Genomic DNA, 21,194 nt, shown 5'->3' with positions numbered 1-21,194 from the left:
TTTTTAAATTCCTGAAACATTTATTGCCACGTTAACCTTTCTCGTCGGAAAGGAAAATTCCACCTATTTTTTCAACAAGAAAGTCACTTCCACCTGCTCAGCTTCGGAGGTCTGACGTGTCCAAGCACAGTCTGATCTGAAACACCGCTAGAGGCACCTCCTTGTATTATTACACTATCTGCTCACGAGATCTACTTGGCCTAAATGGACTTTTACTTTACCAGAGAGCACCGTGGGTGGATTTGCCCATGGTTGTGTACAACTCTGCAACAATTAGCATGCTGTGTTGGTTTATTTTGGTGCATTTCCTGCTATATCTCTTGGCTTTGTCTTTTTGGTATTTAAAAAACAAAAAGTAGGTCTATTCTTAAGGAAAATTCAGGATTTTTTTCATTTCCGCTTTGAAAAAATCATGTTAAAGGTCGTACACGACATTGGCCATGCAGTGGAGAATGTTCTATCCTACGTAAGTATTCAAATGATGCAAATTTGAAAAAACAAACTAGAAACACACACACCCACGCAGTCACAACTTGACTGTCAGTAAGTAATGGTTGTGTGAAATACGGCGCACTGTACGTGTATAACATGAATATTTATGTAATTACTGCATCAAAGAATACTTGAATGAATGAATGAATACTAACATTGCTACACTTGTCATCTTCAAATTGATACGAAAAAGTACAATTTAGAAAGACACTTTCACCACTGAACCAATCATAGGCGTAGGAGCCCAGTTTGATTTGAGGGGGCTGTAACGACTTGCCCGAAAAATATAACCAAAATTTTTAGCACGCTTCACGCGCGTTCAACATCTTTATGTACATATCATATAGGCATGCATCGGTTATTGCATCGCATGCCAATTACATACAATCATATGCCGTGTTATAACCCTTCCATATTGGTTACAATTTTTTTCGAGAAGTCGTTACAATAATAATGATAATAATAATATAAAGTTAACCATTGAAAAACACATTGCAATTTCTTTTTCTTTCAGTAGGTGCCCGAAAAATTCTCCTCATATTGCCCGAATTTTCACAAAAATATTGCTTGGGGGGCTGCAGCCCCCCCCCCCCCCCCGCCTCCTAAGCCAATGCCTACAATACAACCAGTGTTGGAAGGTCAATAGACATTACGCCTAGGCTGGCATTAATATGTATAGAAATAGTATAACAATTTAATAGTCAACAGACCACTCCTCATTCAGGATAAACTTTACTGTCAACCGTCAAGAAAATCTAATCTGAAACTTCAACAGCTTTCTTGCAAAGTTTTCTAATGATGATGTCACACATGGAAGAGGAGGGGGGGGGGGAGATGGTGGGTAAAGGTAATTAATTGTCCACATTTGGACTATTTTTCTCTTGTACAAATTTCTCAGATAACAGTGAAAACACTCTGACCACTTAGTCAGATGTCGGCGTCACAGTATACAATCCCTTCTCCTCCTCTGTACAACTACTGGCTCCTCTACGATGGCGTGATTGGCAGGTACTTGTCTTGAATTAATCAGTTAAGTGGAGAGGAGAAAGCTTTTCCCTATTAACTATACACCCAACGAGCATCTCTTTGCCAAAGCTGTACTTTGAGTTGAAGGACACTGGAATAATGAACTTGATAAAAACCTGTCGTCTTTGACATGCTATACTCTCCGTCTTAAAGGCTACTACCCAAAGTTTGAAGCTTTCTAGTGACTCTATTGACTTCTATTGAATCTTTGGAACTGAGAGAAAGTAGTCTGCGATATCAAGGGGTTGATCATACGGAATTTTTCAGAAATCCTTCAATGAATAGCTTTTTAGTTTTCATTTTAATAATCAACATTGGTTCAACCTATGATACACTTTCCAAAACTTTAAACAGTTTTTTTTTTCTTTTTCATCCACTAATATGTTGACGCAATACAGATAACCTTTACAGAAAATAAAGTGCAAACAAGGTCTTTGTACCCTCCTATCGTTGGTTAGCAAATATACAGCCACCAAAAAAAAAAAAAAAAAAAAAAAAAAAAAAACCCAGAAAACAGAAGATAAAAAGAAGACCCTAAGGAACCATACATTAGTTGGTCAGCCATGCCGTTCATAGAGTCGGCAGAAATTGAAATGCCTAGCAACAAAGTAAAACACTCGCTGGCCATCACTCTCTTGAAAGCCATCCATCTTTAAAGGAATATTCTGGTGTTAAAACCTTCATTTCTCTCTCTTTTCAAAAAGCTTTCTGTAAAAAATGTTCTTTTTTTTTTAATTGTCAAAGGAATCCTGCATGCTGCCCATCTCTTCTGAATATCATCTACGTTATTAAAGCAGTTTTCTGGTTGTTATTCTCAATTTCTTTCATCTCTTCAAAATTTTGTTGTAAAGAATATGAGCTTTTGTTGTAAACTTTGGTGTACTTTTTATTTCATTTAGAATGTCTATTTGATCATAAAAGTTTGTTTCACTATTCGATGCTTTCAATGTACAAAATTGCTTTTGTACAGAGGAAGGTTTAATTAATTGCATTCAGTTGAAACCTTGAATTTAAAGTCTAAACTGCCAGTCTATTTGAGAAAACATTCCTAATACATCCAAGAGTAATGATCGGATATCTTCACTTACTCTGTTTCTCTCCTTCAGTTTGGTTACCATGACGATGATAGGTGAATTGGAGTGCCAAACTAGCCTCCAAAAGTCTGCAATTGTGTGAGTCATGGGCCCCTGACAGGCAATAAAATCATATTTTTCAGGATCGTAACCCTGGAGACGAGAGGAAAACAAAGGGTTATAAGGTACGAAAACGGAATATTCCTTGCAATCATAATGAATTATTCATATATTTGATTAGCATATATATATATATATATATATATATATATATATATATATATATATATATATATATATATATATATATATATATATATATATATATATATATATATATGAGACTTACAATTTTTGTCTTTAAATTTAATCATCCTAATGTTGTAGACATAATTAAGTTGAAAAGTTCACAATTGTTGTGATGTTTTCTGTATTTACCGCACAAGTCGGTCACTGTGTTTATGTTCTCAAATGTCTACTGGCATAAAAATGCAAGTGCCTTCTCTTTTGACCGGCAAACAGGGATATCCACGGGAGTGAAGCCAGTAAAATAAGCTGAATTACATTTAATCAATTCTTTTCTCGGTAGGTTTCTTTTTTTTTTATGGCAAGAACTCATTAAAGAGGTTGAAAGAAGCTTTGCAAGTTTGGTCAACAATTCGTAAACAAGACGTTAAAGCAACAGTCGGCCTGAAAGGCAGTCATTTTCAGCAGCGGGTGGCTGCCTAATTTTACAGGTTTAGATCATATTGGATGCTTTAAGCAATTCAAAAGACAATTTCAGATGGGAAATCCATGGATTTCTCCTACATTAAGACCTCATGTTACTTTAGCCGGCCAGGACTCGAAACCCACAACATCCCAGAGGCTGGGTGTCGTTTCTTCTTATGCCACCGCCTTCATCCACTCAACGAGTAATCAAGCCATTGACCTGAATTGTGAAGACATTCTGGTATCAAAACAGCTCCAAATATTTATCAAAATCAACATCAAGAATCGGTTTTAAAATTGAGACAGACACATGAGTCCTTTAGTGAAATACATGTATCTCAAAAGTGTTGTCCCCCATTCAAACAGTAATATGACCTTTGACCTGCACTTACCCTTATTCGATTTGCATTGATATAATCCGATAATGGATCTCCTGGTATAAGAGGCAGTGCTACCCTCGTGACTGGATTTGGCAAAATAGTGCGATAACGATTTTTGGCGGTGGAACCGGGGACCTCAATGGTCTCTGGATGGTTCATTGGTATTGCCTGAATCAAAAAATGAGAAAAAAGAAAACCTGTGCATGAAACATTCAAGTTTTAAGTGACCTTGGCATAAATAAGTCTTGTTTGTCAAAGTATCAAGACGGAAGGGGGGGGGAACCTGAAATCTAAAATCTTCTTTATAAAAGTCTTAAATGACACAAATTTTTATTATATTCTTGTTTACGTCAAATAACTACACAATTTTCCTCTCTCGCACAAACATACAAACTAGCATAAATACACACAAACACACCAACAAACATACAAACAAGCCCTGAAATTAGAGCAGTGTTTATGCTTCCTTTTTTTGGTTGATTTACCTAATAACCCAACCCTCTTCCTTCTTTTCATAATTTCTGAAATAAAATATCAATCCTAACACAAGTCTTCATCAGAAAAATTCATTAAAAATACCATCCCTTCTTACCCCCTTTCCCAGCCCCTACCCCTCCCACCCCCTCCCTCCCTCCCTCAAAAACCCAAATAAAACAATGAAGGATGAAATCTATCCTGTACATACAGAAATGAAATAAACAATGTCGTAAAAAAAAATTGATAGTTTTTAAACTGTTATTTCTCAATCAGTTTTCATGTGTTCATCGACTAACATAATAAATGTATTACAGAACTACGGCACTTTCGGCATAGTTTTTTTTAATAAATACCCCACCAAACATTTAAAGCATGATCTTCCTTTTATAAATAAATCATTAAAACAATACCCACAAAACAGCTTAAACATACAGTCTTTAAAAGTACGATACAAAATACAAACTCCTGACTTTTATCGAAATCAGAACCGATAAGCTTCCTGCATCTTTATGAAGGGTTGAATAACGAGACCTTACACATTCAATTAAAGTTTGCTAATAAAAGTGACAATCCCATTTATGATTGACTGCTGTGACCTTTAAACGAGCGAAGAACGCCAGGAAATCGCGAACAAAAATGATGGAATTCCTGGTAGGAGCATCGGATGGTCTGTTCTTAATGCGTTATTGTCCTGGAGAGAGATTGGCAATGGGTTTGCTGATAGCCAGAGATTGTTGATTACAGGGATGTAGCATAATCTTCATCAGAAGGCTACTCCCCCCTTCCTCCCCCCCCCCCAATCTTCCAAGGAGGTTGGATTTTCCTTTAGCACAGGTTACTGCTGCTCTATCAAACAGTCTAGAACTTTGCAGCCCGGAATAGTTTAAATGTTCAAAATTGTGTGCAGCACTTTTTGAAAGCTCTGAACTTTTGTATGTTAGGTAACAATACCACGGTCCCTATGTAAAAAAGCTGCATCATATTTTGCAACATCTTTTTGCAACATCTTTTGCAACATCTTTTGCAAAAGTGCAACATCTTTGCACATGTATAGCCCAGTTTACACATTTTGAATAACATTTTGTGATGCTAAACAGGTATCAAAGTTATAACACGAGTTGGTCCCTACGGTAACCAGTATCCAAGACCACATCAAGGTTTGGATCATGTACAGTAGTTTTCTTCTTGAACTTTTAATTTTTTTAATTTTTATGAATTTAACATTTCCAGCTTCCTTTCTTGAGATTTTGTGTACATATATTTTCATATTTTGACCGCTACTGACCTATCTATTGGCCTTTGACCTCCATTAAATACAATACGGTTCACATACTCAACATGGGGCCGGTCCACACACCACGGACGAGTTTTGCAAATCTGTTCGCGAGAAGGAGTCAAAGTCACCTTCTCGTCTAACTACGACTAATTTCTGACAATAATTATCTGATATTCGTGACCATCTCCACGTTACCACTTTTGTCTCATAAATTATTTTCAAGTTATTTTATGAAGACATATCAGTAAATCAAGTAGGATCACGTCTAAAGAGATTTATATATTTCCATAAATTTCCATAGCGATAATCTAAGAAATTAAATCGTCAATTATTTGCCAGTTGATTTCATCAATCATCTTTGGGTAAATTATGCCACTAGAAGGGAGTAACTTCATACTGTAATCAAAATTTTGAGTACCAATTTGAAGGATTCTGAGAAATTACTAAATGGTTGTTCCTGTGTGCAAAAACTGCCATTTGCTTTTGCTCTAGCAGTTTCACCATTTTGCATACAGTATGCTGCATTTTGCAATAATACCATAATGGATAAATATTGCCCTGCATTCTTCCACAGCTAATTTCCACCGACAAAACCATCTTCCAGAGTTTAAAGCAATTGTTTTTTAAATTTTCTTAAATGTCGTCAAACAACCAATACTGAGTAAGATCTCAAAAAAAAAAGAAGAGGTATCAAAAAAGAAGTAGGTCGGCCATATGTCTTTATTTTCCTCAGTTTTCATTAGACCAACAATAACAACACCGACAGCAACAAAACAACAAAACAAGGAATTCTCATTATTTAATTAATGTACTATGCCTTGTCTAAAGACTATAAGGTTATCTCTTTTGACTCTTTGACCTTTAAAGTTTGTGACGCCAATCGAGCAGAACTATATTTGGATGAATTCCAAGAAAGGCTCCAAGGTAATTTGGATACTAAATACATAAATTTACCGTTTCCCTAATTTGTACCCCCCCCGATGCATTGACAATATGTAACGATGGCTTGACAATTCTTGGTGGAATCAATAAATCAAACGTGTAAGTCAGTTTTGGACCTCTTAGGAGAAATAACAATGCGAGATTACTTTTATAATCCGAAACCAAAAAATGACCGAAAAGGAAATGAATTAAGTTTTAAGAGCCGAGGAGAAGAGAAGGAGAAATATAAATATATATATATATATATATGTAATCAGAACATTCTTGTTCCTTTAATTATATTTGAATCCAAATGAATTTATTCCTTATACAATGTTAAGAGGCTGTAAATTTGTTTGATTTCATCGTAGTATATTTGCATTAATTTGTTTGCTAGCTAGCAGCTATGCAGCAGTTGCATATTAATAGTAAGAAATATATTCAAACGATTAAAGGAAGTCACTATTCCTACCTTTTTATTTTTGGACACAAAGATCGAAAAAGTAGCAATAAGTGATTCTCTTTTTGGAATATTCAGTTTACTTACCTCATGTTAGCCAAAGCTATCCTGGACACATTGAAGTCACCATTAATTTTTTTTTTGGGGGAGGGGGTGGGGGGGACATTCTTTCATATAAAACTTGAACAGCTCAGCTCAGGTAAACCAAATTCATAAAGGGATTATGGTCGGGAGATTCGATCTTCAGATATATATCTTCAGATTCGATCTTCAGATATATATTTCCTCTTTATTTAATTTCTTTCTAATTATTCCTTGGCATTGTAGAAGTGGTCAGGATTGTGTGTGGGAGAAAGAGGGGGAGGGTAAGGGGATGAGGAATCATAAAAGCCTCGTTTCTATATATTTATATGATTGTTTAGTTTAAAATTTCTTTAGTCTACAGCTATTTGTCATGTATAACAGGGTTTTGTTTCACCACCCACTCTACCCCACCCACCAGGGATAGGTGGGAGGGGTAGGTGGTGTGACAATGAATAAGGATATGTTTTGCCTTGACTGTCGCATTTTTATCACCTACAAGTGTGCAAACACCTGTAAATCACTCTATATTCGATAGAATAGATGTTTCATTCCATTGTGCTTAAAATTTGGCGAAAGATTTACATCAACTTTCTGTGGTCTTTACGCTTCAGTCCAAAATAATAAAACAGGGAAAAAAAGTGATTTCTTACCCAGAATTCTTCATGAAGAGCTCTTGTATTCTTCAGGGCATTTTTTAGCTGCCTCCTAGTGAGCCTATTGCCTGCCGATTCTAAATATTCTTCAACAGAACTGCAAATAATAGAAACAAAAAATATATTCAAAATATCTGCTTTTCTCTTAATATTATCCGGTGTGATTCAAGGTGGCATAAAGTTCCCTTTTACTGTATGGAATGTTTTATGAAAACTTCATACGAACATTTCTCAACATAAAAAGGATCGAATTCAAACTTTACCAGAAATGCTTGGATAACAATCTTCTTTTACAGATAAAGTACTGCTGAACTATTCTCAAAGAGGGTTAAATCCCTGCCACAATAAAAGGCTAGATTATGCCTAGATAGCAGTTCTCGATAAGAAAGCGCACTCGCAAGAAACACTTCAGTCCACAGAAAAATACATCAAAGCATTTATTGTCGAACCTCTGCTCCTCTGGCTACCTTTCATCTCTTTGTCTAATTAACCTCCCCCTCCCTGCTCCCCTCCCTGCTCCCCTCCCTGCTCCCCTCCCTGCTCCCCTCCCTTCTCCCCTCCCTGCTCCCCTCCCTTCTCCCCTCCCTGCTCCCCTCCCTGCTCCCCTCTCTGCTCCCCTCCCCTCCCTGCTCCCCTCCCTGCTCCCTTCCCTGCTTCTCCCATCCCTGTCTCTCCCCTCCCTATCTCTACTTCTCCCACATTTTGTTAAAGCATGGCAGCACATCACTTCAAAATTTTCCTGCAAATTTCTACAATGCCTATCTTTTTCTGAGAGCTTTAATTGGGGTAAACAATTAAGTCAGAGCTGTATCCTTAGTACATTTTGTACACAACTCTTCTCCTATAAATCAGAACAAATCAATCAAATTAGCCATCGATGTGAAATGTAGACTTAATTTCACAAGCCCCCTCTGCTGTCACGACCCTTATCTTTTGGCGAGGCAATTTTCCTTTTTCTTTATCTGCCATCACTTTTATGTTTTTATCACAACGACCCACACATTTCTCCCTTCTTTTTTATTGGGATGATGTAATCATTTTAACAGTATTAATTTTCCCCTGGCTTTTGTCCAAAATCAATGGAAAGAGGTTAAAACTAAGACAATACATATTATCAATGCTTGTCACATTGATTGCATTCAGCTGTTTGGCGATGGCTTGTCGAAAACATCTGGCCACCTGTTTCCGCTACTGACAAGAGAAAGCGGGTAAACAATCCAGCAGCTTACCATCAGACAAACAGTCAGATATCAAAACCAAATAGTTTACTGCCGTGTGTTTGGAGGTTGAAAATACGTTCCCCCGATGTGTGACTTATGGGCCTCCATCCGCGATGATTCATGTGTATCGTGCATGTTTATAGAGTTCCGGAGACTTGTGTGTATTATATATATGGCGAATGGGAGGTATAACACTGATGAATAACGCCAAAATATCCTCAGAGTGAGGCCTTTTAACTAGATTGGTAATGTGATTTATTTTTCAGGGCTGATTCAAACCCGCTGGAAATGTGAACTTTCGCCAAAAGCACATAAGATGATGAATGAACTCTGACGACATATACCAGAGTTCAGTGCTTCATTTCTTGAAAGGGGGTTGGAGTGCGGGGCGGAGGGAAATAGAGGGGGACAGACATACTTTTGTGTTTGGTAAATAAGGTCATTTTATAGATAAACAAGGAAAATGAACAAATGTCCAATTAGTGCCATGTTTATATGAATGTGTATGAATGTGGCTGAACAGAGGATATGGGAATAAGGCAAACAAGGTTTCCATGGAGGGGACAAAGGTCGCGGCCACCCAACCCACTCATGAACTATAAATTCACTCTATGCGATGAAATTTAACAAGTCAACATAACGAAAAGCACTATTAGGCCGCATATTATATTATAAATTTAAATATTAAGTATATTAAGTGACAAAAAAGAAAAGCTTGCAGCAGCTGCAAGATCCCCTGCAGCAAAGCTGAATCGGTACCAAACAATAGCTTATCTCGGCAGACCAGCATTTTGTTAATAATGCGCGAAACTGAACAGCACAAAAGGATTGCATCCTACACAGCCTGGCTGCAGGATTGCTAAATTTTCCAAAAATAATCCAAAAATCGACCCCAAAACACCATTTGTAAGGTCTGGGAGACCGGGTAATATTTTGTAATCAACTCCTGGAGACTTCAGGGTTTTAGTACTTTGGTAAACCAAGTCTCTGTAACTGATAACTGACAGCTTTTACTCTACCTGAAAGATAACTTCCTTGGCAAAACCTAATTCGGAGGAATGAAAACGAATGCCTGATTTAATTAGAAAAGAAGGAAACTTGATTTAAATATACGCAAACAGGTTATAAGAGCTGACAAGGATGAGACGATAGGCTTCAGGCACCCCACATGGATCGGTTACCCCAGCCTTCCGGCAAAACCCTAGATTTACTACGTAATGTATACACTGTATGTGCTGCAAGGAAATACCTTCAGCTACATCACAATTTAAAGGGCGAGCTATGACACTTCATGTGAATCATGTCACATCAGCTCTAAAATTCACTGATATCGCAGAATATTTTCATCTCTCTGAGAAAGGAAATAACGAAAACGATTTTCAATATTCCCCCTTAAACACACGACAGAAGAGAGACAAAAAAAAATCAACCATTTTTTTTTGGCAATATGAAAAGTCACACTGATAGTAATGAAATTAGGCATGAAGAAAAGGTCAAAGGTTGGCATTGGAGGAAGAAAGCATGACTGTAATATTTTATAGTGTATGAATTCAAATTAAGTCGTTAATAACTCCAGAATTGGAAGCAAATGTTCTCCGAGAATTCGTAGTAACATCTGAAATCGTAGTAACATCTGAAGGGATTTTCCAAATTTTGTGTGAAAAATTAAAAGACAAATTACATGAAAAGGACAATAAAGAATATAACATCCCCTGCTAACCCCTTCCCACCCCCTCAACTTCACACTGTTCATCTAAAGTGCACTGATATGATGGTTCTGACACCTCCTCCTCCTCCTCCACAAACCCACCCCACCCCCTGCCCTGCCCCCAATGTTCTCTAACAAAGAGAAATTACATTGCAAGGGAAACAATTCCATTTGGAAAACTACATGTTTCCGTTCTCTCAGTTCGAAGAAATACCAAAGTCAAACATGACACCGAAACATACCTTTTCAATGTTGCTGTGACTAAATAATAACATCAAGCAAGCTTTTAATGTTTTAGAAAATTTTAGCAACATAAAATTTTGATTGAAATTCCACCCGTCGTTAATTCATGGAACTGCTTCAGTAATTTCCGATCAAGTTTAACAAGAGAATGTGTTAAAGTTGTGGTAACATTATAACACCTCACATCACACTGGTAAAATCATCTGAGAAGATCAATGAACGGCAAAGGTGCCACGCTTCAATGAGAGAATGACATATGGATGATCGCATACTCCTTTTCACAGAAAAATGTAAAAAAAAAAGTGGTAAAAAAACATGAAAAAAAAATGGGAACAAATTACTACATCAGATCACAATTTCTGAACAAGTTGACAAATTACGATAACAGATGTATGCACTGTAAGAGTGATAGAATCACTTCTTATTGCCTTTTTTTTATTTTTTATTAATGTTCTGGTATTTTAGTTATCAGGAGATGTTTCCATGGTAACTGTCCCTATCTACAAGGGTCTCCAACCACTTTTGACTCAGCAGCTGTATTGTAAGCTTTCAAAGTGTTGTTTGATAGTTATATAAATAGAAACCAAGGATTCTAACAACTAGTGTACATACATTAGGCGATGGTGTATTTTACTATGTCAATGTTACAGTGGCTACATATTGAACTATATAAATATTGAAGTATATATATATATATATACACATATATACACATATATATCCCGGTGGAGGCTGAAAGTTTTTTCACTGTTCTTGATTTTCCAACTCATTACGATTTTCATTTATATATACACATAAATAAGTGAAGGTTTCGACTGCTTCACACAAACTGAAAAACATTTCTAAAGCAGCCATGGATGTTAATGTATAAACTAAGAGGTGAAAACATGCATCATTTGTGCCTTTTCATGGCTTTGAGGGTTTTATCACAAGAAACATTATACAGTCCTAATTACAGCATGTCCATTAAATAACATGGATCATCCTGTATGACTGCATAAGATCTTTCTAGTTGTTGGACAAAACTAATGGCCCAATTTGTTTGGTTAAATTTAAAAAATAAATTAAAAATAAATAAAAATAAGACCAATCGGAGAAATATCAGATTCTATCTGTTGCGGTTTTCGCTAATCATCATGCTGGTTTCCACAAAGAAAGTAGTTTTTACTTTGTCCCAAATTTAACGAAAACAGACGGTAAAAGGGTTCTCAATAAGTCTGCTTAATGGCAAGCATATCTTTCTGTTCTGATCTTTGTTTTTGCTCTGTTTTTTCTCTTGTTAATTATGTGTAGGTGTATGTTCCTCAGATGTAATCATAAAACTTAACTTTGCTTATCTGAAATCTGAACAAAAAGTGGGGGCTCGCGTGCCTCTAGGAAATCGAGAGAAATGATAAAAATCATGCTGTTCTATGTTTCTCCGTAATCAGGTTTTAGACCGACCGCCCACTCGCGCCTCCCCTTCTGTCCCGTTCACTTCCTTTCTCTTCTGATCATGATGAATTTATCAAATTTCAAACAGAGAGCTATAAATACATACTTACAAACAAACAATTTGAATCTTATTTTTCTGGTTGTTTTTTTTTAAGATAAAATATATTTCATTGCTAACAAAGAAAGTAGATCTTACCTTTCTTTTGGTGGTGACGCAACCCACCTAACTGTGTCACTTGGTCCACTTATATCTAAAGTCAGGGAAGTTGACGAAAATCTCCTTCAAGAAAAAAGATTAAAAAAAGAGATAGATTTATTATAAATTATTTTATCTACATTTTAAAATTATTATAAATATATTATTTATTATAAAATTACCTTTGAATACTCTGAATGGGTCTGAATAGGTAGGATTTTATTTGGAATTGCACAGTTAGGAGGAGAGAGAAAATGGGAAGGGGAAATGGAGGGCAGGAAGAGAGAGGGGGGAGGTGCGTGGAGGGAGTGGGAGTGAGAGAAAGGAGGGATCAGGGAGGATGGGGATGGTGAGGGAGGAGGGATGGAAGGGGCGAAGGCAGAGATGGGAGAAAGGGGGTGGGAGAAACGGAGGGGATGATGATAGGAGGGTGAGGGAGAAAGGAAGGAGGAGCATGAGGGAGTAAGGGAGAAAGAGGGTGAGAGAAGGGGCAGAGACGCTGGAGAGAGAGGAGCAGAGAGAGAGGGAGGTAGGGTAAGAGGGGATGGACTCCAAGAAAATATGCGAGACAAGCTTTAATTATACAAACTGGGCTTGTTGGCAACATACTTCAGCAAACACACGAGCACAAATTTAATTGTTACTTGGCTGTAAGAGTGTCAAAATAGAAGCTTTCAACACCTCAAGAAAGTTTTCTACCTTTTAAAAAACAATTTGCAACATTTAGCCTGGTCCTACAACCCCTACAATAGATGAAACCAGACAGGAGCTAATTTGCATACAAAGATTTGGGCATAAATCTTTGTTTTGATTAAGATTAATTGACTTGGTTACTTAACAGTTGCTTGCACAATGTTGGTCAAGACCAAATTGTTTTGGTCATAGTATTTGCAACAGAACAATAAACTGGAGTGAATCACAACTGAATTTGACAATAATTTATACCAAATTTTGCATAACTTCAGTGATGTTATTCAACCAAAAACTACCAAAACTTACAATTAAAAGTGAGTATCTATCATTTCATTTTTAACCAAACCTGTTTTCTTCATGCGCCACTTAGCATTTCAAATTTCCAGAAAAGTTTGACGTCAAGCTAAACCTTTGGACATGCACCAATACACCCACCCAAACAAGCAAAAGAGGTTAAATTAATTATAAATTATGGGAGAATAGTAGAAAGTACAAACACCAAAGTGGGAATAACAGTACGAAAAGTTTTACAACCCTGAATTATTCAGAAAAGATGTATGATTAAGATAAACACAACTTCAAAAGATGTTCCGATTGATTATAAATACTTCATGAATTTTCTAGAGAATCCGCAGACCAGTAAACAGGTTCACATTTATAGCAAATTGACTATACTTCAACAGTTTAAACTTTTCCTTCAGATCCCTTGATTCATTTTGAAGATACTGCACACTTTTTCTCGTAACCCAGGTTTTAAGTTTGTACTATTTTGAGTTTTCGAGTATTTTATTTTCAAAGTTGGTATCCTTGTGAATCATGGTAAAAGGGTATGACAAAGGCCCCTTTCAAGATGTCTGATGATCCATCTGATGAGGGCCGTTATCAAAGAAATGATTCTTTTCCAAGGACTGGACATAAATTTGTGGTTGGATGAAGCGATTTGATAGAGCGCAGGAAGATTTAAACACTCTGTGAGGTCACTGTCAGCGAATATCCTGTTGTAGCCCAAATTTCATTATAATTCAAATTTTGTATGAATTCTAACTTTGTTTCCTATCTGTTTTTCTTCCAGAATCTTGTTCTTCTCATTGTTTTTTTTAAATGTTAACCGGTCTAGTTCTCCATATCAAGGTATGGCAGGTGGTATCTATATTAAGTTCTACCTTTGGTTTTCTAACAGATAAATGACCTGGGCTTGCCTCTGAAATAGTTAACCCGAGGTCACGGTCTTGTGACCCATTCAAGACGCACATTTATCTGCTGATAATTCCTGGGTAGACTTTGAGAAAGCTCTGGCCGGGTTTATTTGTACATCCTGCCAGAGTAATAACTGGATAAGTTTGTCATTATCCATCCTTATCGATTCAGATAACCTAGCATGACTAAATTCTCTGTGCATCCCCTTTTTCTGACTAACAAGGAATTTGTCAACTGATATTGACTTCAACTTGCCTCTGAAGAGTTCATCTCCAGGTTGCTGTTTTGTGATCTGTTATCCCTGCCAGACATTTCTTTATTTGTTTGCTGATTTTCCAATTTTTTTTGGGGGGGGGGGAGGGGTTGAGATACGTATAATATGAATACTTTCCCATTGTACACAATTGGCGATAAAACAAATACATGAATTAAAAAAAAATACTAATAATATTTTCTACCTTTCTTGTAAACCTGGTTCTCTGGTCTGTATGCCGATTGGCTGCGTCCTGCCTATTGATGCATACTGGATATAGCTTCCTTCTGGTTGTATTTGGGAGCCCTCTCTCGTCTCTGGTTTAATGGAAGGAAACAACGCAATCCGCCTCTTCTCCTCATCACGTATATGCTTAGAACGCCACGCACGGTAGCAGCAGTAACAGACCTGGAGATGCCAACAGGGAAACAAATGTACCATGCAGAGGGGAAGGGGGAGGGTGGGGGGCACCAAATGGATCTTGCATATATCCAACCCATGGGACACATCGAATGAAAGAAGTAACTACCGTACTCCCACGAAATCGGAATTTTATATTACATTTTATACTTTATATGTCACATAATAGCTCATAGATACACCACTGCATGTGCATCAGTTTACCAAAAGTATAGGCCCTACAGTAGGTCTCTGTACATAAAATCAAACCCCCAAAGCATAGGCCTATCCATACAAAATTCAGCATTAATTCAGTTTTGAAAACCATCTGGCTGGCCTCAGAAGGTTATTCCTGAGGGCCGCATGCCACCTGCAGGCCACACTTTGCCCATCTGTGACATACATGATGAGAAAAGAACTCAAATGAACTGTTCTCAAGGATAACAAACTCAAACATTGTGAGATAAATTTTTCCATCAGAAGTGTCCTGCTTTCCTTTAGTCAACTTTTCAAGCAAATTAAGGAACTTGATTCCTTTGCTATCTCACACTTGACACGTTATCCTTTTTTATAAAAGAATATAACATCCCACATGCCCCTCCTTCCTCCCATGACAGAAAATTTGCATAATCATGACTGATTCACAAGAATGTATGGAAAACAAGTTTTGTTCTCATGAATGCTAATTTTTCTGCTTCTTTATATAACACAAAAAATCATGAACAAAAGATGGATATATAGGCAACTGATCCTTCTGAAATTACACAAAATCCCTATAGAATGACTGAGCACTGAAAATGCAAAATTTACTCACAATTGCTATAAAGATGATGAATATTGCACAGAAAACTCCGACCAAGTATGGAGCATGACTGGTTTGCCAAAGATTATTACCCGCGAGGACCCTATGGATGTCATTTGCAACCTGCGAAGGGAACAAAGAGCGTTGCCACAGTTTAGTAGGCAAATTAATACAAATTTGAGTTGCCTGCTGTATACATGTATATATACAATAATGAATAATTTAACTTCATGTTCAAATGGGTGAAAGGCAAGAACGACAAAAATAAACATAGCAAAGAAAATGAGAGAGACAGGGAAAGAGAGAAGGAAAAAAAAAGAGGTTCTATATCAGTAGACACACTTTTGAGTCTGTAAATTTGTTCATTTCAGTCATTTAAATGTCACCAGTATTCCCCCTCCCCATCCCCTCCCCTCCCCCTCCCCCTAATTTAGAATGCTAAAAATTTTGGCTAAACATCTCCTAAAAAAGTGCTCCTACAAATTATTCCCAGATATAGAGAAAGGTCAGAGTCTATGATGGGTACAGATGCTCTTGAGGATGGCAGTAAAATGCTTCCATTTCAACTTTTGAGTACAAGAGTAATCAGCCTTTATTTGACTTTCTAGGATATTTGGAAGGAGAGGAAGGGTGGGTGGGGGAGGGGAGGGGAGGGGCAAGGCGGGGGAAATACTGACGACTTTGGAATATATTATGTTCTTCTTTGCAATGTTGTTTGATGCTAAAACTCTCATAATGATGTACATCAAAAGAACTTACTGTAGCTTGACATGAAGTCAAGTTTCATTTTAAATAGTTACAGTAAGTGGAAGTTGAAAAGTTAAGAAATTTTTCAAATATGCTTTGTACATGTTGTATACAGTTTGTGCAAGCTTAATTTACTAGTTCCACTGTACATACACCCATTGTAGATTCAGCTGTAAAGAGAGAGAGAGAACAGTGCTGGATTGAACTTGGATCCCACTGTCTGCAATATAATGGAACTCCACAGCATCCTTACTGTACATAGCAACCATTAATCTCACACTACCAGGTACTGTCAATGTACAACCTCAGACATTTTCCACTGCAAATGTGTACTAAAAGAACATTCAACATTGCAACATATTTCTAATCAGATCATTCACATATATGTTACAGTATTATGTACTGTCATGTTTATATACTTGCTGGTCTTTGAGAATACATGCACTGTGATTCGAACAGTACTGTATATAATATGACAAACCCTCTTTATCAGGCTTAATTTCCAAAAATTTAATAATGTGTGACAAATTTTGTCACTTCCAAGAATTTCTGTCCATATCCACAATCACTAAATATATGCACGGTACCCTTAACTAATACCGTATCTGTCTCCATCTGAGCAGATATTCACCACTATACAGATTATGCAACATATACTGTATAGGCACAGTACAGACCTATTTATCAAGTGAATTAAATATCTGGTAAATTCATAACCAAGTAAATTAAATTAATGAAATGAAATGCCACCACAACAGTGAAAGCCCAGTACCATGGCAACCCACCGAGTCTTGAATCTTGACTGAATGGCTAAGAGAGAGCTGTTCTGAAGTCTTTTTTAAGTAGTGCACTATCAAAACTGAGAATATGATTCTTTATCCTATAAATTTCCCTGCGGCTATTAACTGAACCCGGGCCCTGAGAACGTATCCCCTTGAACCCCTTCTCCTCCCCCTCCTACTCCCCCTCCCGTGGTTTCACCAACATACACGAAACATGATATAGTATTGACATTCTAATGGGTGCAGTATGGTGTTTCAAGGAAAGTTAATTCACATTTCATACTAACTATAAATCGGGAATAAAAATCACTCTCTCTCTTGAATTGTACAACTTTATTGTACTTGCTTTCAGTTTTGAGTAAAACTCAAATGAAACACAACAAAAATGAAAAAATTTGTAACCAAACCATAAAAGTGGAAAAACCAAGCAAATCAAATCAAATTAAATCAAATCCCCCCCCCCCCCCCCAAAAATAAGAATAAGCACAGTGCAACCTGACTAAAACTAAACTATCAAAGAATCGGAATATTGATCGCTTGGTCAAACTCTGACGTTATTACTATGACACAGATGGCAAAAAAGGGTATTTTTGGCAAGAAGATGACAAAGGGATATCAACACGGATTTGACACATGCTTTTGTTTTCCGTTCCATGCCTCGTTACTAAACACATTCGTTTCCCTACCCCTTGATAAAGAGGTGTTGCAAACAGAATCGATTGATAAGAACTAAATGACAATGCATACTAGAGTATCAGTCATTTACGAACAAACAGATCCATGAGGAGTGCTACTTTGGAGCTTTCAGGGTTAAAATTTTACAACTTTTTCCTTTTGTCAGCGGTTTGGAAAGGTGTCTGATGTGACGTGTGTTCGGGTGCCTGCCGTGAGCACATATCTAAAAATTGCGTGTTTGATATTATTTTCAAAATAGTTACTTGACCCCAAGGATGTTAATGGGAGCAAAATGGGAAACTAGTGCAAAAATAAGTACTTTACCACCCAGAAAATTAAAATAAAAAAGGTCAAAGTTATTTAGACATTGATCACCAGTTCCTGATCTGGTCGGTCTAGTGAGTATATTGCAATTTACAAATGGGTATAAAAATTGAGACTTTTTTCCATATATTACCCCGTTATTCCATGGCATGCTATCATTTTAGTAGAGGTTGGAAGCATACATCAATAGATTCCAGTCTGCAATTTATATTCAGTGCTCAAATTTGTTTGTAGCATTCAGGTTAAGAATTTAGTTTCTCATTAAATAACTGAGGTACAGCTATGTGCTATATCAAATATAAAAACTATCCTAAGCTACTTTAAAGCAGCATTCAGATATTCATTTCACTTCAAGACTCATACTTCTAAACCTACACACCATTGGCTATATCAAGTATGAAACTATCCTAAGCTACTTTAAAGCAGCATTCAGGGATTCATTTCTCTTCAAGGCTCATACTTCTACACCTACACCATTGACAATATTAAAATGAAACTGTCCTAAGCTCATTTAAAGCGCATATTCAGGATTTAATTGAGGTCTTAATTTTTCACAAGACCCAATCATACATAGCCAGACCACATGATAATATATATTCGTAGCTCCTTTAAAGTATGTAGTATGCATCAAGTGAACTAAGAATACACTACGTTTCCCCACATAAAAAACAGAACATCTTTCATTTCAGCTCCCTAATTAAAAGTGCAATTTACAGGATTAAGCTTGTTCTCCCTCACTACCTTATGCCCACACCCCTCCCCTCCCTCTCCCCACTCGCCGCCCTGCAGAAACAGAACCGATGTGTTAAACTTACGGTAGACGTTTCTGTAATGCGACTGCCGGGCACCACCACAGGGGCTGTGCCAGGTAGGGATGCACTCTCTTGAGTGACATGGCCTCTCAAAGGAAGGGAAACTGTTGGTGCTCTCATCTAGCCCTCGGCTGGTTTTGCAGGATTATCGTTATCGGTCTCCGGGTAAGGGTGTTATTAGAGGCTTGGCAGGGTTATGATAATGCATTAATCTCGTCCGGTTGACTGGTGACATAGCAGCACTGAAGGGAACAGAGAAAAAAAAAATATTAAAATATTAAATTGTAAGTTACAGTGGACTGTAGTGTGATAAATAGAAAGTGGCAATAGCATAGCATATCAATAGCATTAAAATACCATAGTACCAACAATACTGTAGAAATAGTAAGTTTTATAGTATTGGCAATAGCAATAGAAATAGTATTAAAGTAGAATCTTGGAAATTGTAATAATTGTGGTAACACAGCATACTGATAGCATTAATACAGGAATTATACTGTAGTGTTAATAGTAATAATATTGCTAATAAGTATTTAGTGCTACCATCGCATAATATTACTCCCAACTAGACGACAATCCAATACGACTGCAACCTTAACCAATCGGATGTGAACGTCACAAAAAAACAAAGAAAAACTGCTGAGCTAAGAAGAAGCCCTGACGTCAAACTGACTCAGTTTTTAATTACACAATGTTATTCAAATGTAGGTGAAGACAAGAATATACAGTATTGTACAGTGGAGTGTGTATCTAGAATACCACTTCTACAGTGTAAATATTATATCAGTATTAAAATCATCCATGCAAACCAACTACTTCAACTGCATAATTAAAGATAACAACTTGTGAGAATCTAAAAGACACAAAAAGATGTGGGATGATTCACGGAAGTGATAAATATATATTTATATAAACATATATATATATATATATATATACATATACACATACATATATATGTATAGTTGTTGCTCAGAGTTTCACACATTGAGCGATCATCAGACAACTGATATATATACATTATATAAGATATAGAGATATATATATATATATATGTATATATATATATATATATATATATATATATATATATATATATATATATATATATATATATATATTTATATATATATATATACCCTTGCCCAACCCACTATCTCCACTTTCAACTGTGTTATATATATATGCAGAAATCTTTAAAATCTGAAAGACAGAACTAGACGTGGGTGGGATGGTAGATGTCTTAATGGCCCTTCTCAATTATTTTCTGATTGAGTAGATCTTAAGTCATTAACTTTATGTCACAGATATTTGATAGTCATTCAGAAAGAAAATCACATTAGGTGGGTGGCATACTTATATGATATGGAGGATTTTTAATACAAAAAGACTGTAACTTCAAACTTAGAGAGTAATGTATTTTGGGGCTCTCCAACCGCTAGCAAAATCAACTGAACTAATGTTTTGAGTTTTATTATAATCGGCATTTACTCATTTTCAGATGGATTTTTTTAACCACAAAGAATACACTCCATACCAAGATTCACAGGGAAGAGGGAACACCTGATCAAATGGGAGAATTAAGGATGGAGACTGCGTCAATGTAAAGTAAAGTGATGAGAATATAAACCAGCTGAGATACCTTGTAAACAAGAAAAATATGCAGCAGCTGCAAAATCCCCGCAGCAAAGCTGCATCAATATGAAACAAATAGTTTGAGATATCTCAGCACATCAGCAAACTAGGCCTATTGTGTGAGACAGCATAGCACAAAAGATAACATTCTAAGCAGCCTGGCTGCAGGAAGCTGCAGCCCAATAAGCATACTTTTATTTTGTTGCCATAGTATCTTACGAAATAAAACAAAGATGTGTAGAAAGTGAAGTAAATTGCATCAGAAAGTACAGACGGGTTGAGCTGTAACAAACAGCTGGAGGAAGCTGTTTCAATATCAAATGTATACACCTGGTGAATTGATTCAGATACGTAGCCAAATTCATAATTCAAAAGAGTCCAGGATATAGTTTTAGTGCTTACTTTTTGTAAATTTTGAAGGGGTTATACTCTTTGATATTATGTTCTTGTTCTTGTGCTCACTGATAGATAAGTTTGACATATAAATAAACAAAACAGTAGAGTAATTTCAGGGCTTATCA

The 21,194-nt window shown here is 36.6% G+C and overlaps 1 protein-coding gene across 1 annotated transcript in view; it reads right to left on the bottom strand.

Moving 5' to 3' along the window:
* Positions 1–21,194, bottom strand: part of LOC139969734 (tyrosine-protein phosphatase non-receptor type 5-like) — a 61,740-nt gene that overhangs the window by 11,494 nt on the left and 29,052 nt on the right. The window contains exons 2-8 of the mRNA XM_071974944.1: positions 19,042–19,280; positions 15,711–15,821; positions 14,703–14,905; positions 12,355–12,438; positions 7,551–7,650; positions 3,695–3,850; positions 2,607–2,744 (exon numbers count right to left, since the gene is read on the bottom strand). Coding sequence (XP_071831045.1) covers positions 2,607–2,744; positions 3,695–3,850; positions 7,551–7,650; positions 12,355–12,438; positions 14,703–14,905; positions 15,711–15,821; positions 19,042–19,158 — 909 coding nt within the window. The 5' untranslated portion in view covers positions 19,159–19,280. The remainder of the gene's footprint in view (positions 1–2,606; positions 2,745–3,694; positions 3,851–7,550; positions 7,651–12,354; positions 12,439–14,702; positions 14,906–15,710; positions 15,822–19,041; positions 19,281–21,194) is intronic.

The sequence above is a fragment of the Apostichopus japonicus genome, chromosome 7, assembly GCF_037975245.1.
Source record: "Apostichopus japonicus isolate 1M-3 chromosome 7, ASM3797524v1, whole genome shotgun sequence".
NCBI lineage: Eukaryota > Metazoa > Echinodermata > Holothuroidea > Aspidochirotida > Stichopodidae > Apostichopus > Apostichopus japonicus.
This window is presented reverse-complemented; position numbering and strand designations above follow the sequence as displayed.